Below are 16,183 nucleotides of genomic sequence, written 5' to 3' on the forward strand. Positions count from 1 at the left end.
GAGAGCTACTTGGGCTTGTGGCAAAGGGAAGCTGCTGATGCACAGATCCACAAGCAGGCAGAAATTTGCAATCATTGGGGTAAACCTCTCTGATGCCCTCATTCCGGAGTGGAAAGAATAACCAGCCAGGAGCCAGTGAGGTATAGGCAACAGCCATGCAAATGTGCAGATCAGCCTTGGGGAAAATCACAGATGCTGGAAGGTAACTGTCCCAAATGGCTGAGCTGTCACAGTGGTGGTTTGTTCCTTTTTTGCCTGTTTGTTTGTTTACAGCCTTGAGCTCAGATCTTGCATCTTTACTCTTCCACTTGGTGATATTTAATTTATGCTGCCATTTATCTTCCATGTGAATGCTAATTGTCCACATTGCTAATGTGCAGTCATTAAATGGTCCCTTTGTACAGAGGAATGGTGGGGACCCAGAGCATCAGATCCTTCCTCTCCCCTAAGAACGGCTAGGCATGTGTTATGAATTAGATTTGACAGGTCTGCAGTATCGTAGGTCTCAAGCTTCAAGAGTCCTCTCTGCATGGGCTTGGGGGGTGGGGTAGGTGGGAGGGAAGGCAGAGGGATGTTAATCCAAACAGCTAATCCACAACCCACTAAGCAGGAGCACCAGAGATATGGTGTAGAGCAGGATCTGGTTATTTGCTGAGCAGTGTGTCAGAAATACAAGCAGCCTGATTTAGAAAAGGCAAGGCAAATCAAACCAGCCATTTGGAGTTAGTTGAGCCGTGGGAGGTGAGCACCAGGTCAGTAAAGTTCAGGCAGCTGCAGCATGAACTTCCTTCCTTTGTACCCATGTCTCCTCTACAGCTTCCACTCCTTACAGAACCTGCAGTAACAGCAGCCCTGGTGATGCAGGAGGGAGCAGGGCTTCTGCAGGACTCAACCATTGATGCCCTAATGGCTGCCAGATCAAGACCTGAAAGCCTCTTGTCTTTCTGCATATTCAGTCCCCTCTATTTCATGCACAGACCAAATTGAGTAGGTCAGAAAATTACCCAGAGACTGGAAGAGATGTAGATAGGAGGAACCTACATAAAACTGAGAACCATTGAATAGGTGTGCATCAAAGAACTGGGACTCGCCCAAGTCTCACGTCTCACCTTGGCACATCTCACTGTCCTTGACTGTGCAGAAGGTTTGTCTATTTCCATCTCTTTACATCTCTCTTTTTTTCTGTCCTTCTTTCTCACATAAAGATTACCTGTTGCAACATGAAAGATAGTTCAACAGTCAACACCCTAGCCTGTGTTCTGTTTGAGCTTTAGTGGCTTGCTTTGTATGCTTTATCTAGCCCTTTGACACAGATAAATAGCCCTTCTTCAGTGTCTAGTCTTGCTGCTGCTTATATATACATTTATTTCTGACCTACTCTTTGAATTTTTACCTGAGTATTGAACTGTGAAAAGGAAATTATAGAAAACCTTTTAAAAAGTCAACTTCCCCTTTCCTCAACTCCACTGGAAAAATAAATGATCCCACACCATTTAAAGACGTTTTCTCTGCTGGCTTTTCCTCTACATGTTGGCACTGAGACCGTGAGATTTGTGAGCCCAGGGTGCATCCAAGCCCGCCACAAAACACCTGCTGTTTTATTCCATCTCTCTCCATGGGTACAGGCCAGCTCTGGGGGCAGCTGGTGCTCACAAATTTTGAGACACTTCTGATATAGGAATTACATTAGACTTCTATCTATTGAAATGTTTCTGTGAATGAGTGTACTAGTATAAAATGCTCTTTCTTAATTCCTGGGAGAATAGGACAGTGTGTCTACATGGAGGAAAACTTCCTCTCCTTTAAAGGAGAAGAGTTTTCAGTGGCATTTTGCTGTGTGAAATGTTGATTGCAGGCGGCTGTGCAGAAACAGGAACTGAACAGGATCTTATGCCCACAAGCACTTTGGCCAGTGACAATCCTAAATGAAGTACATTGTGCCAAATGCAGATTGATCCATTGTGCAATACATGTAGTTAAGGAGGGTGCATTCCTGTGCCTTCCTGCTCTCTGCTAGCTCAAGCATTTGCCCTTCAAAACCACCTGTGTACATTATTTCATGGCATCAGCCTGTTGTGCCCAGTTCCATCCCAGATTTTATTATGTGGATAAATCTCTACTGGAGAGACCAGCCAAAGTTGTTTGTGTACTCTAAGCATAATTGGATACCCGTTCTCCAGAGATAAAAAATTAATGTGCTAACCTCAGTGTGCCTCCAAGCTGTCCTCCAGCTCCCCCACACAGTCATCTTTGAAACATTTTTATTTCCATCCAGGCAGGGGGCTGGCCATGAATAAATGACGAGAGTCAGCCCCTCAGTTGGAGACGAGCTGTTTGCTCCTCTCCACAAGCAGCATCAATTTGAAAAGCTACATCAGGCCTACTTTTTCCCTGCCTCAGTGCTGATCCTTGCTGGGGCCATGGTGGGAGCTACTTCTGAATGCAAGGATGCATCAATGCCCACCTTGCAACAAGATACCCTGCAGCAGGTGTTTTTCAGTCAAAATATGTACATTACCTTGAGTTGACTTCTTAGTAATTTAATCTGTTTGGGACTTTTCTCTTTTCAGAGTTTGTTTTCTGAAACAAAAAGGAAAAACACTCAAAATGCTGAAAGAAACAGTAGTGATTGAAGAGTTTGAACTGTGTAAAGATTTCCCTTAAATCTTGTTTGCAGCTGTAAATTACTGAGACATTTGTGCATATCTTTTGCAATGCTTAGTTAAAAAAATTGATCAGTTGTTTAGAGTTGTGGCATAGTGGAAAATCCCAAACTTGTCTCCTGTGGAGAGGGAGAGCTAATCTGCAACCCACTTTTTGTTTGTTTGTTTTGATTCGAGTCACGGAGTGGTTGTTTTGTTAGTTTGGTGTTTCTTTTCTATACTGCCTGGTCAGGGACTAAAATGATGCTGTTGATGTGCAACTGTCATTGAAGAGAAGCACCAAATAGTAGGCTTCTCAGTAGTTTATGAAAAAATATTTCCAATCTGACTAATTGGTTTTTGAAAACCCTGCGTTGTTTCAACAGCACATCACCTCTTGATTTAGGATTATATCATTTATGTATTTATATTTTTTCTTTTTCTGCTATTTCCTTGCTTTTTCTGCCTTTTTTCCCCCTCCTCCATGTAAAGTTTAAACCAAGTAAAATTCGACTGCTTTGATTGAATTTGAACTGAATAGGTGCTCTCTGCCTTCTCACACTCCTCCAGTGAATAATTTCCAAATAAAAGCCTACAAGATGTTGCAGGAACCCAATTCATGGCACTGGCCATTCTCATACCTGAATATTGAGGGATGCTGCCAGATGGGGCTGTATATTGGGCATTACAATCCTTTCTTGAGGTGGGATATATTCCCTTAGCTGACGGGAATGATGTGTTTCAGTGGCCAGGCGCCACTAGAGAGGTACCCCTTAATGTCAGGAAATCTTTATGTTAAGGTGTCAGACTCTTTTGTCTGTCTTCCTACTCTGTATCTCCTACTCTTTATCATCATAAAGGCACTAGATAGTTACAGTGTTTTACTCCTAGCAGTGGGCTTTAGGTGTTCCTGCAGAAGACTCTGTAAGGTCAGTGCACAGAAATTCTATGAAATGGTGCCTTAAGGTGGAGGAACGCTGATTCCCTAAATCTGCTGAATCCAATCAGTTGATGTTGTATTTTCCTAGCTGTGCTTTCCAGCTACCTAGCTCACCTTCCAGCACTCTCATTTAGCTGCTCAACTTAAGGGCCACACTGATTCCTGTAAAAGAGATGATCAAATGATCTTTCTTTCCCCACATTTAGAGGCTTCCTCTGACTTTTACAGATGTACCTACTTCTCCTAGCACTTCTTGTAGTGCTCCTTGGCTGTGCTTCTCTGTGAGCAGGGGCTACAGAAAAGGCAAACCTTTCAGAGTTGCTAAAAGCTGTGCAAGAACAACAGCTTCTTCTATCCCCACACTACCAGCTAACTCAAAAAAGGAGATAAAATCCAGTTACCAGAGAGACCTGGCAATACTTTAGGTGGGTGGTTTGCAGAACCTCTCAGTAGCATATCCCGCTTCTCTGGCTGCCAGCACAGGGCATGCCCATCCCATGCAGGGGAGTGCAGCGTGGGGAGCAGAAGCTCGTGGAGGCCATGGGGCTGTGCAGGCTGATTAGCACAACTCTGGGAACAGAGCACTCGCCGTTTCCCAGCGTTACGCCCAAGTTCCAAGTGTGTTTAGTAGAAAACAGCACCACATCGACACAGATGTGCTGCCTCCAGCCTCCTGCAGGGCCCTGTATCAAGTGGCCCCAACACTTCCCGGTTTTGGGCCAGCCAACGTGCTTATCTCTGGTGCTAACAACAGAGTAAGTGACTGGCCATTTCCTCTCATTCAGTTTGATTTACACTTCTTCCTGAAAAACTGCAAGGAAAAACCCATGCACTTAATTCATGGTGAGGAGTCTCCAGAAATGGCTGTGCACATCCCTGCCTAGTGCATAGATGTGAGAGAGCGAGAGCCTTGAGCACACTTCAGCTGTGCGTGCTGTGTTCCTCACCGCACCAGCAGTTGTGGTTTTTTATTGTTCCTTCCCAGGGCAGGGTCTAGCCTTGAGCACAGAAGCAGCTCCCCGGTGCACCTCTCTGCCCCACCATTGCTCACTGCACCCAGCAATGACAGGGACAGACGGGGGTGCATGCCCAGCCAGCCATCTCCCTCCTCTTCCATCAAAGAAAGCCACAGTCCAGGCACTGCTTTTCTTTTGCCTTCCCCATAAAGCCGTGTTTTCATTTAACCATCACTGTAATTTCTCTCGTGAGCCTGCCTGCCCTGCCCTGAGCCGTTCCGAGCAGCAAGCGGAGGGGCCGCGCTGCGATTCCTTGCACTGGAGAGCAGAGGCAGGCAGGTGGCAAGGCCAGCGGCAGCCAGCCGGGCCGCGGTCACCATGGAGATGGGCCAGGCCTGCCAAGGAGGAACGCTGGAAGCCGGGGGGGCGAGGACAGGCACATGGAGACATAGGTTGGGATTATCTGTCACCGAGGCCTCCAAGGGGCTTGACGACCGCAGGCGCAGGCTCTTGGCTGGCGTTTTGCTCAGGCGGCCAGACATTGGACTTGCCCTTTGCCAGGGAGAAAAAGGGAGGAGCTGGAAAGGAAAACTGGCCCCATCTCAGACAAAGAGTCTTGTAAATTAAACAAAAAACCCTAACAAACAAAACCCCAGCAAAAAAAGCAAATCTGCCCCTTTTTCCTCCATCGTGAAGTGCACTGGCTTGACTCAGGCCTACATGCAGAGTCCTGCAGTCTCTTGTGCTCTGAAGATCCTTGTTGCAAACAGAGTAAATGGCCTGATTCAAAGCCTTTTGAATTGAATCAAAAACCTCCAGTGGGCATTATTGGTTTTGGATCAAACCCAGAAGAAACAGGTAAGAGCTGGACGAAGTGTGCTAGGAAAAATCCCTTTGTGAATGCGTATATCTCTGACTGTAGCCAATTCACTGTAATCATTGAAATAAATGATGCACATCTCCACACCCCAGCAGCAAGGCATGCACTCCATGCATTCTCCATTGCCTTCCCAGTAATGTGGATATGACAAAAAACAGGGATAAAATGCTGCCAAACCTAGATGCATATCTTAAATTGTGATTCAGTGTTGTACTGTATTACCTATAGGCTGAAGAAATGAATGTGACAGTGATTTGTTTCCCAGGAACACAAAAACAGTTTTTCTTTTAAGCACTGGTTCCACCTCCCAAGTTTTTGAAGATTTTGATCCAAAACATCAAAATAATTTCACTTAGAAATCGGAAAAATTGATAGATATAAGGTTTTATTTATTTGAAGGTTTGTCTGTATATATTTAAGGGTAATATTTTGAAGAAAAAACATTTAAAATATCTGTATTCTGAGTTTTCTGTTTAAAAAGCAGAGACAAGAATTTCTTTTTCTGAACTTGCCTTTCATCCAAGATATTTTCTGCAGTCCTGAGAAGTAGAAAACTTCTGCTTCTAATCTCTAAGAAGAGATTTTTATTGAGTCATGTGGTTCCACAAGATGATGTAGAAAAGAAAATTCCTTATTTCTTGATGTTATTTCATTATAAACAGCTTGCTTTTATCATTCTACTGAGACTATGAGGAAGAAAACTTACAGGGTTTCTTTGGTTTCTTGGGAGGGACGAAGGGAAGCTAGAATTGTGTTTAGAGCCTCTGTCTTAAAAATCAAAAGAGCACAGGAGTTATTTTATATAATTAAACTCAGTCAACTTGTTTAGTTTTCAGGTTTTGTCTTCAGAACGAAGTTACTGCATGATATACTACATAATTTATGTAATTTACCAAACTTACTTCGCGAAAAGACTGCTGTTAATGATGCTACCATATTTTAAGTAGTTCTTTATTCTGCTCAGCTTGTTATAGCTTGAAATTAACTTGATTAGGCTAAGAAGAAGAAAAATGTTTCAGAATAAGTGCATATCAAATTTATGTGGAAATATTGACTTTATTTTCATTCTGCATCCTGTCTTCACGTTAATCACCTTTCAGGTTCAGAGAAGCTATTATTTGAACTGTACAGCTCTTTCTATGTCTCTACCTAATCAATTTTTAAAGTTTAAAGTACTTATAAAACTTTAAACCATCAACCACCCCTTTTGGGGGAGATGTAAATGAAGACAGGGCCTTTGATAAAACCTGAAAACAACTCTAAGTTGAAATGGCAGGTGGTACTGATTTAAGTACACCTCCTATGAGCAAACCTTAGCTCAAGCAATACTCAAAGCTCTTTGGACCTTTTGATCTGTTGTGGCAGTTTGCAATGTAAAAGAAAATCAGAAGAATTTCGAGTAAGATAGGACAAGGCCATGGCTGGTTTTCAAGCCTTTGCTTTAACACAGTTTATAATTATGGGTGAGCGTTTATTTTTTTACCAAATCCTTGGAGGCAGTCACCTGATCTAAGTCACCAGTTGACACCTAGCAGAGTCAACTCTCTGCTAGGGAGTTACATCTTGCTAGCTGTGCTGTTTGACTGAAATTTGCACCTTCTACTTGTTGATTTCCTTGTGCAAAAAGTGAATAGCTAGTTAATTACTATGTCCCCGATGAAAAGCAGCAACATTACTCCCTAGGAAATTTATTGTTTTTTTTCTTGTGAAGCCATTTCCATAGTTATTTTGTAAGTAGTTTTATTGATTTAGGGGTGAGATTAGGGTCGGGCTTTTCCTGCACGATACCCTGTTCATAAAATCTTGCCATTTTTCCTTTGTTTCCTAATTCCTTCATCATTTGTTAGTGACAGTAAAATAGAGCTAGAAACTCTGAGGATATATGCAAAAAAATCCTTTGAAAGTAAGAACTCTGCTTACTGTCATCTGAAAATCTCTATATTCTCAAACCTTATGTGATTTAGCCTGTCACTTAATTCACTATATGGTTCTGATCAAGAAAATAAGCTTAAGTCATGTTTGGTTCTAGTTTTTGCACCTGTTAGAACAAAAAAACCCAAACAAAACATTGAAGAGAATAACATTGCCGAGCTTATTTGGCTCTAGAGATACATCATTTAAGATATCATTGATGTAACTTTGGCAACTTCTCATCTGTCTATGACTTTTTAGGCCTGATATCTCCATCACACTCTACTGAGCCAGGTTAATAAGTGAGAACAGACACACTCACATTAAAAATTAAATAAATTGGAAGAACACAAGGAAGAAAAAATGGGAAAAGGGAAAAAAAAAAAGGAAAAGAAGGGAAAGAGAAGAGAGAAGAGAAGAGTGATTAAAACCAATGTTTATTCCCTTGCCAGTGGTCTGGGAGAATCCCTTCAGCTTTATCCCACTCAGCTAAAACCCTCCACCTCTCTCACACACTGCAGATTAATTGACCAGTGTATGTACTTTTGAGTTCCCCTGTCCCATTTCCAGTCTGATGGTCAGTGGATCTTATGGTCATAATCCATGTTGAAAAAATTTAAGTCAGTACATGCAGAGTGTTAATTACACCATTATGAGCAGTGGTAGAAATGCAGCTCTTTCCTAAGTCTGCTGGCTGGCACCCTGACTGCTTGTTTTTATTTGTGGCCTCACCACAGAATTTTTGTGTGTTTGAGAATAAGCCAGTTTACTACGCTATCTCCAAGTCTTTCAGCTTTAAAATGCAACACAACCTCACCATGAGACTTAATTAAGGTCCAGAATGCTGGTTAGAATCAATGGAAAAAGAGGCTTTTGACCTCACAGAAGCTTAATAATAGGATCTTAATATCTGTAAGGCACTTTAAGACACTTGCATGAAAGATGAAATAATGTAATAAGGAGCAGCAACAAAAAAAGTCACTGAATTCTGAGCATGCTGAGTTTGCATTGCATGTGGACTGTCTGTAGATGCAGAATAATATAAAGAGGTAATTACTTAACTTTTTCAAAATGGGGCTGCAATGGGAAATATAAATGCTTGGGAAGTCTGGTTTTTATACACAAAATATGTACCAGCAGCAGCTTTATGATCATTTTGTTACAGCTCTTAAAATGAGCTGGTGTGCTAGACTTCCACCTGGTTCCTGTTCTTTTTTTTTTGCTTATCTTGGCATGCACGTATTAAATGCCTTCCTGGAACAGACAAAATGCTAATCTAACACTGGGACCTTCTCTCTTTTTTTGAGAGAGTTGGGGATCTGTCAACCAGGATCATTTCAGAGCAAAGTCCATTGTTTAGTAAATACTGTCAGGATCTCCATGACCACAGAAGAAGACAGTGATGTATTTGCAGCCTTATGGGTTTTAATTTTCTTCCTGATTTCACCTTACCATTCAGTTACCAATGTCCCAAAGTTCAGCTAATCAACATCTGGAAATAAATGAATAACTAGATGCACCCAAACCAGAAAAGCAGACTGAACTTGGAGGAAAATTTAATTTTAAGTGTATGTCTTGGACTGCTACCAGAAGCCCTTTAGAATGTCATTGTTCTTTGGGGGAAATTTGAATGTGGACAAAAAGACCATTAATAAAGGCTGTCGAAACATCTGTTAAAAATCTGCAAGTTACAAAATATGCATTAAAAAGATAATTAAATGGAGATGATACAGTTTAAAGTTCTTCATTTTCTCATTTGTAAAATTCTTCATGCAGTAGGCCAGGTATACCTACTGGCATATAACTGGATTTTTTTATGTTTAAAGAGAAAAGCAAAGACAAAGACCAACTATTACCTCCATTCCCTTCCTCAGTTCATAGTGTGTACAGGAAGATGTTTTCTCTCTCTGGAGAGCAGAGGAGGGAAATGGCAGTTGTGAGCAAGAAAAAAAGGACACTGCTGTTCTGCTCAACTAAGAGGAAGGTAGAAGACCTCTGCCCTTCTCTTCTTCCTAAGGGATCTGCCTCCTCCTCCACTTAAGATCAGCGTGTGTCTGCTCCTTTCCAAGTATTCCTAGCTGGAAAATAATAATAGAATCTCACTCCCTTTTTCTTGGCTGGAAAGGTTTTTAACTCTGCTGGTTTGGGATATCTGCCCCAGGCTCACTCTGCACCTCTGCTGGGTGCTGGGGTAGTGTTGGACCCTTTCTGCTCATCCCAGGGAACATGACTGCTGCAGAGGGCTTAAGTCTTGAGTGAAACATCCCCAAATGACTTTGCTGTGAGTATTCAGGAGCTTTTGAACCGACCATCTGACTAAGGACACTCTGCTACTTAGAGATGTAGTCCCCTAAAAATTTACTTGAAATAAAACCAGTAAGGGTGCCTATCCCCCCATCTTCCCACTGTTGATTTTTGAGCTTCGGAGACTGTATTTTTCCTTTATGAATTTGTATTTTCTGGGATTATGATGTTGACTTCTGCCTGAAAAACCAAGTTTTGCTCACTGACAACATAGGTCTTGTTCTCCATTAGGAATTGCCTCTATATCTATATGTGTTACAAGTCCCTGAACTGTATAGGCGTATCTGGAAGCATGTCCTTAAGAGGAAGCAGCCTGCCTGGGATTATAAAGGAAATAGTGAAGGGCATTTCAGGCAAAATAGATGCAAACACAGGTGTAAAATGGAAGTGGTTTATGCAGTTCACTTTTTGTTCTGATTGACAATGTTTTGGGGAGACTGTGGCCTGCAAACTCACTGAGCTAACACTATATAAAGGATAAGGGGCAAATGTCCAAGTGAATACTCCTCTAGTAAATTTGACTTCTAACCCAACTACAGCCCAGAAAGGACCAGATGGGGTCATCATTCCCAATAACTACTGTGACTTCTGCCTCGGAGGCTCCAATATGAACAAAAAAAGTGGCCGGCCTGAGGAACTCGTATCATGCTCAGACTGTGGGCGCTCTGGTAGGTGACTCCTTCTTGCATCTTTCTTGTACAAAGGCATTTGTGTGATTTGGTTATTACACCTTCTGAAGATTTGAAGAAAGGCAGCATATTTGGGAAGAGATAGAAGATGTCTCTTCTCTGTGTTTGTGGGAAAGGATGACTGAAAAATTTTGTATTATAAACCCCTTTGTTTGATTCACGTATTTAAGCTGATGGGGTCCTATGAAATAATGAAGTTTTAATGTATTTATTGGCTTTTGGGAACATTGGTACATGTACTAGTTGTTCTTTATGTGGAAGGAAAAAATCCTATGACAGTTTTACAGAATGGTCTCTGTCTTTAAATGCTGCAATTACAACTATAAATTACTTACAAGATTTATGAAAGTTGCATGACAAGCATTCCCATTGATTACACATTTCATGCATTTCTTCATCCAAAAAAGAAAGAGGGAGAAAATTACAGGGTAGGTATGGGGCTAGCTGTCAAGAATTATCCTCTTACAAGATGACTATCATTAGTTTTGTTTAAAGAGGTTTTTATTTCTCCCCTCTCTTCCCTTCTCTCTTTTTAAATGTAGGCAATTGTGTCTTTCCCATTCTGAGTTGTCTTTATTTCTGGGCTGTTGTTTTCTTCCTCCCTTTATTTATTTTTTCCCCTCTTTTTTTTTTTTTTTTTGGAATTTTTTTTACCAGCTGAACAGTTATTTATAGCTCACACAAGAGGTAGTGGTGGTGGTAGAATGAATCGGGAGACCTTTAACAACTGCATATTCCAGCATTGGTCCAAGTTTCCACTTGTGCTATTTTTGTATAGTGGTGATACTAGTGGTGATAAGATGGTCATATAGAAATCTGAAAACCAAAGAAGCCTTCAAATTCAGTATGAATGCTGCTCCTTCTGTACTGTAGTCACTGAAAGATGTCTGTTGCTTCATGGCTGAAATGTGATGTGGAATATTCTCATAATAAGGAAATTGCCTTTTTATGCTCCTGCTGAAGTTCATAGTAAGCCTATTACCACCTTCAATGGGAGAACAATTAGACTCTCACTGAAATTCCCTTCTGCAGTTGTTGTGAGCTCTGAAGATACTCTGAAATGATACTGGTCACCAGCGGATCAGTGGCAACTCCTTTTGTTTTCTCCAGTGGCATCCTTACAAATGCTGTGCAGTCAGACATGGACCTTTTAGTGTACACATGATTACTTCTACTAACTGAAAGGGGAAGTCCATGGGGTCTGTGGTGCCATCTTGAAAGATCACTGCCCTTCGCCTTGATCGTTATATTTCAATATAACTAATTTCAGCATTGTCCTGATTTGGCACAGTGAGATGGATCCATATTTTATTGCTACTTAAACATTGCTATGGTGATTATATCAGAATGCAACACAAATATATTAATTCCCTTGATCCCTTAGTGTGATAGAACAAGTAGATCGGCCTGTAGCCTAAACTGTGTAAAATCAGTTTCATTAAATGCTATCCTTGTACAAATTCTGACCTGCTTGGGTCATTCATAGGGTCTGTAATGCTGTGACTGATGTGTGATGAAAGTGATTAAGGTACAACCACACACTAATCTCTAAACTAAAACATTGAAACCTCTTTGGTGTCTGCCATCTTTCTCTTTTATAATAATGGAGAACATTTTCATTACACTGAAAGAGAGGTCATGGAAATTATATTGCTTCTTCTGTTCACAAAGTCAGTAAAATCACATTTCTACAATATGGTTTATCTGCCAATTATTTTGTTATATCCATTTTCTTTTTTGTGAACAGGATTTACTTCTTTCTGTCTCAAGCAATGCAGTATACTTATTATATGGCTGATTCCTGTAGCTGGAACAGGGACCCGACAGTTGGTTGCTTAATACCATCCTACTGGTTGTGAATAGCAAAATAGGTGTTCCCTAAGATCTCACATTTTAGTTTTGCTGGGGCACAAGAGAGATATTTTTTTCTACCTTCCCTAAAGAGGGAATTTGGAGGTTGTACTATTAATCACATAAAAAGTTTGACTGAGAGAAGACAAACCTCAATTTCACAGATTTCAGTATTTGACTTCCCTTTTTAGGAGTCTTCGTATGGTTGTTGTTGCTGTTATTGATACTCTGTGTGGAGAATTTCCTGTTCCATCTTGAAAGTTGGATTGACTCACACAAATTTGAACTTTTCAGTGTTTCCCAAGATGGGTTACTTCTCACCTCAGTTGTTTTAGTTGTTGAACTGTATATATCAGTTTTTGTTTTTTTTGTTTATTTTTTTTAAGGAGGACATGCCATGAAATTTGTATTAAAGTATTGGTTTAGGTTACTTTCACTTAATCTTCAAAATGTATTTAATTTTGTCTGCAGAGGAGCTTCTTTAGGATCAGGTGAAGAATGGGGATAAAAAGTAGTCTTGAGGTTGATGAGGTATCTAGTGGCTCACATTTCTTTAGCAGAAAATTTGTGACTGTTGATGCCATTGTGCTTAGAGATAACAGTGTCTCATTACTTATATGGTCTAAAAATATTTAAAACTTGGTCTAAGTAATCATGAGGAAATATTTTACTGTCTTTTGAAGAGAGGAAAACATGATTAACCCTTTCGCTGCTGTAGCTATGGGCACCTGTGGCATTTGTAGACGTTTTTCTTGGAAAGAGAAACTGATCCTTTGTTATTTTTCTTACTGCAGTTCTACCTGTGCTATGTTGTTGGGGTGCGCGGGCACATACAAGCACACACCTATGAACTTGATAGTCTGACTTGTTTAATGATAATGAAAATGATGAAAAAAATGATGATGATGATGCCTGTTGCTTAACCCATGTGCTGATATATTCATCATACATGTCAGCTCATTTGGGAAGAGAAGGCAGGAGGGACGAAGCAGCGCCAGCACGCACTACGGAGGACTTGTTCGGTTCCACGTCAGAAAGCGACACCTCGACCTTTCATGGCTTTGACGAGGACGATGCAGAAGAGCCTCTCTCGAGCCGAGGAGGTGGCTGTGGTGGCAGGTCTCCCTCTGCAGACAAAAAGGGCGGCTGCTAAAATAACTAAAAAGACACAGAAACTCTGAGCTGTCCTTTTCACTACTAAGATTATTATTACCTTTTTCTTTTTTTTAAATTTTAGGTCCTCTTGTGTTTTTGGTTGGTTGGCTTTTTCCTACTCTCTTTTTTGTTATTTTTGTTATGTTTTCCCTGTGGGGTGTACACTGAAAGCACAAGCATTTAAAGCTCTTGACAACTACTTTGAAGAGACGGAAGGTTTTTGATTTTCTTGTTTTGTTTGTTTTGGGGTTTTTTTTTGTTTGTTTCCTTTTTTTTTTTTTTTTTTTTTTAATTTTAATTTGGTTTTCTCCCACCTTACCTCCTTCTCTTTCGAAAACATAAGAAGTGGATTTAATATTTTTTTTAATAGTGAGCAGAGTTGATTTTGTCTTTTAATATATATATCAGCAAACCACAAAAAATACAGATGGGTTGGAGAACAGAAAGCAAACCCAAATAGTTTTTTTTAATTATTATTATTATTATTTATATATTCTATGTATTATTAGAAAAACTACTTTTTAAATAAAATAGAAAAAAAAAACAACAAAAAAGCAATGGATGTCTACTTGATAATAGAACTGTTTATAGAGAACCACTGTGGGCGGACTTTATCAGGGGACAAGGAAACCCTTGGTGTGATGGCTTCTGCATTTTGAGATTTTGCACTTACTGTAGCATGTGAAGTCTGGCTCTTCTCATACATCTGCTACGCTACAGCCTGAAAATACAAGCAGCACCATTGAAGACCATGGCCTTGGGGGACACATTTTCATCTCCTCTGGACACCTTTACACTCAATAGATCTCCTCCTCCCTGCACCCCTTCATGTCTTCCCCACACCGTTCTACTTTTTTTTTCTTTTCCTTCACCTTTCACTTGATGGACAGCAATTTCCAAGCATAGGCATGGAATATGAATGGCACATCATAGACATCACAGACAAAACAAAAGGAGGAGCAGAATTCTGGAAGAAATTACATGGAAAAATACCTCACCTATACTGTTCTTTCCATTTTTAAATTTCAATTCACGGCATTTTTTCCTGTGTTGCCCTGTTTTTTCTCTCTGTAGTGTCTCATGAGACACTTTATTTGCTTTTTAATAGCTTCTTTTGAAATAAACCAAAGCAATACTAATTAAGGGCAATGGAGAAGAGAGTGACTCCCTTCCCAGCGACTTTCCCAGAAAGGAGGAAACATACAGCAGGATTTGAAAGGTATGTCCGAGCTGAAATGTCTTTCATTCAATTGTGAAATTTCTTGCCCTGGCTTTTCAGCAGACCCCTGACTGAGCTTTGTTGTAGCAGCAAGTCCCAAGGATTGAATTGTATTATAAGTATGTGCCACATTTATGCCCGTGGTGAAGCTAATGGAAGTTTTGTGAGAGCAGGATCCAGACTTGTGTACAGTCAGAAATGATGCAAAAGGAGTCAGTGTATAGTTATGTTTTGCTGTCCTACTGCAGGCAAAAATCTCCCTGGAGCAGGGACAGGGTTAAGTTCTAAAGATCTATTTTTACTGATGTACATAATGCAAACAGGGTGAAATCATGACCTGATTTAGAGCAAAACCAAAAGAGACATTTCTCTGGACAGTGCCTAATCCTTAAACTGCAGGTATGTATTGATACCAGAGTAGAAGTCTTAGCCTTGCAATAAAGAATTTGGATATGTACAATGAAAGAAGCCAGACCAAATTTTTCCTGCTTCTTTGCTAGGGTAGTCTGTCTATGAGAGCAATTTAAATTCCCTCCCACACCTTCCAACCTTGAAGAAAAAAGAGAAACAATTCTGTCTCTTGACTTTTTTATTGGTCTCTTTAGACATAGAATGAGCAGTGGCCAAATTCTGCTTTTAGGTATACAGGCATACATCCAAAATATAAAATAACTGATGTCTAGATTACATGAATAATGTAACTTCAGGATGCTGTTAGAAAACATATTCTTTGGTATACACATACTCTGTATGTGTATACCAAAGAATAGGGCATGCCAGAGCCATGCACACTTGCCAGGAGACAGCCTTGTTTAAGCTTTCCCCATTTTGATAATTCTTCTCTGATGCTATTATTTTTTCCAAAGTTTTTGATTTTTTATAATCAATCTAGTGTCGAATCAATTATATTTTGACATAATTCTGTCAATGAGAAGTGTACTTTAACTAATGAAAACATTAATTTCTTCTACAACCAGTCTTTTTTTCCCTCTGAAATAGTGCAAGATAAATAGATAATGTTTTGCTACTCTTCTGTATTTACTAAAGCTCAGTCTTTGTAGCACCTGAATTAGGTGGCTGAAACCTACCCAAGTATATCTTTCTGAAGAACTCCCATCACTGTATAAACTGCAGAACAGGCATAGTTTAAGTGGAGTTTTTCCAAGTGGAGTCCTTAACATTGTCTTTTGTGAACCATGCCTAACGCAATCTGGGCTCTTTTGGAATACAAACAATAATCAGATGCCCATAATTCATTAAGTCTTGACTTAGTTTCACAAATGCAGTTACTATAACAATGCATACAGTCTTAATCCTTTTGCAACTAAACCACACATCTTTGTGACAACTGGGTAGCACAGTACCCTCAGAAAGAAGCCACAACAGCTCATGAAGTACATACAAATTGCCAGCTGACATATATTACAGATAGCATAGAAAATATCTTCACAGTTATTTATGTCATTAATGTGTATATGGATGCTCACTCATTCAATATAGTCCTGAGAGACCAAGTAAGGTAAAATTAATTCACTTTTATGGAGTGAGAGTAGTTCTTGGATTCCTCAAGAAGCTTTATGAGATTCAGATAACCAACATGAGTTTAGTCCAGCAGGCTGCACAGTGTGGTACTGAC

General features: G+C 40.2%; 1 protein-coding gene across 5 annotated transcripts in view; it reads left to right on the forward strand.

Annotated features, from left to right (window-relative positions):
* Window positions 1–16,183, forward strand: part of DPF3 (double PHD fingers 3) — a 177,866-nt gene that overhangs the window by 138,852 nt on the left and 22,831 nt on the right. For 3 of the 5 annotated variants that reach the window (XM_066321310.1, XM_066321313.1, XM_066321311.1), the window contains one exon: window positions 10,173–10,301. In XM_066321310.1, the coding sequence (XP_066177407.1) occupies window positions 10,173–10,301 (129 nt within the window). Of the gene's footprint in view, window positions 1–10,172; window positions 10,302–13,129; window positions 14,548–16,183 lie in introns of all 5 variants that reach the window. The other 2 variants (XR_010743824.1, XR_010743825.1) reach the window with 1 other exon arrangement.

This window comes from Sylvia atricapilla, chromosome 6 (assembly GCF_009819655.1).
Source record: "Sylvia atricapilla isolate bSylAtr1 chromosome 6, bSylAtr1.pri, whole genome shotgun sequence".
NCBI lineage: Eukaryota > Metazoa > Chordata > Aves > Passeriformes > Sylviidae > Sylvia > Sylvia atricapilla.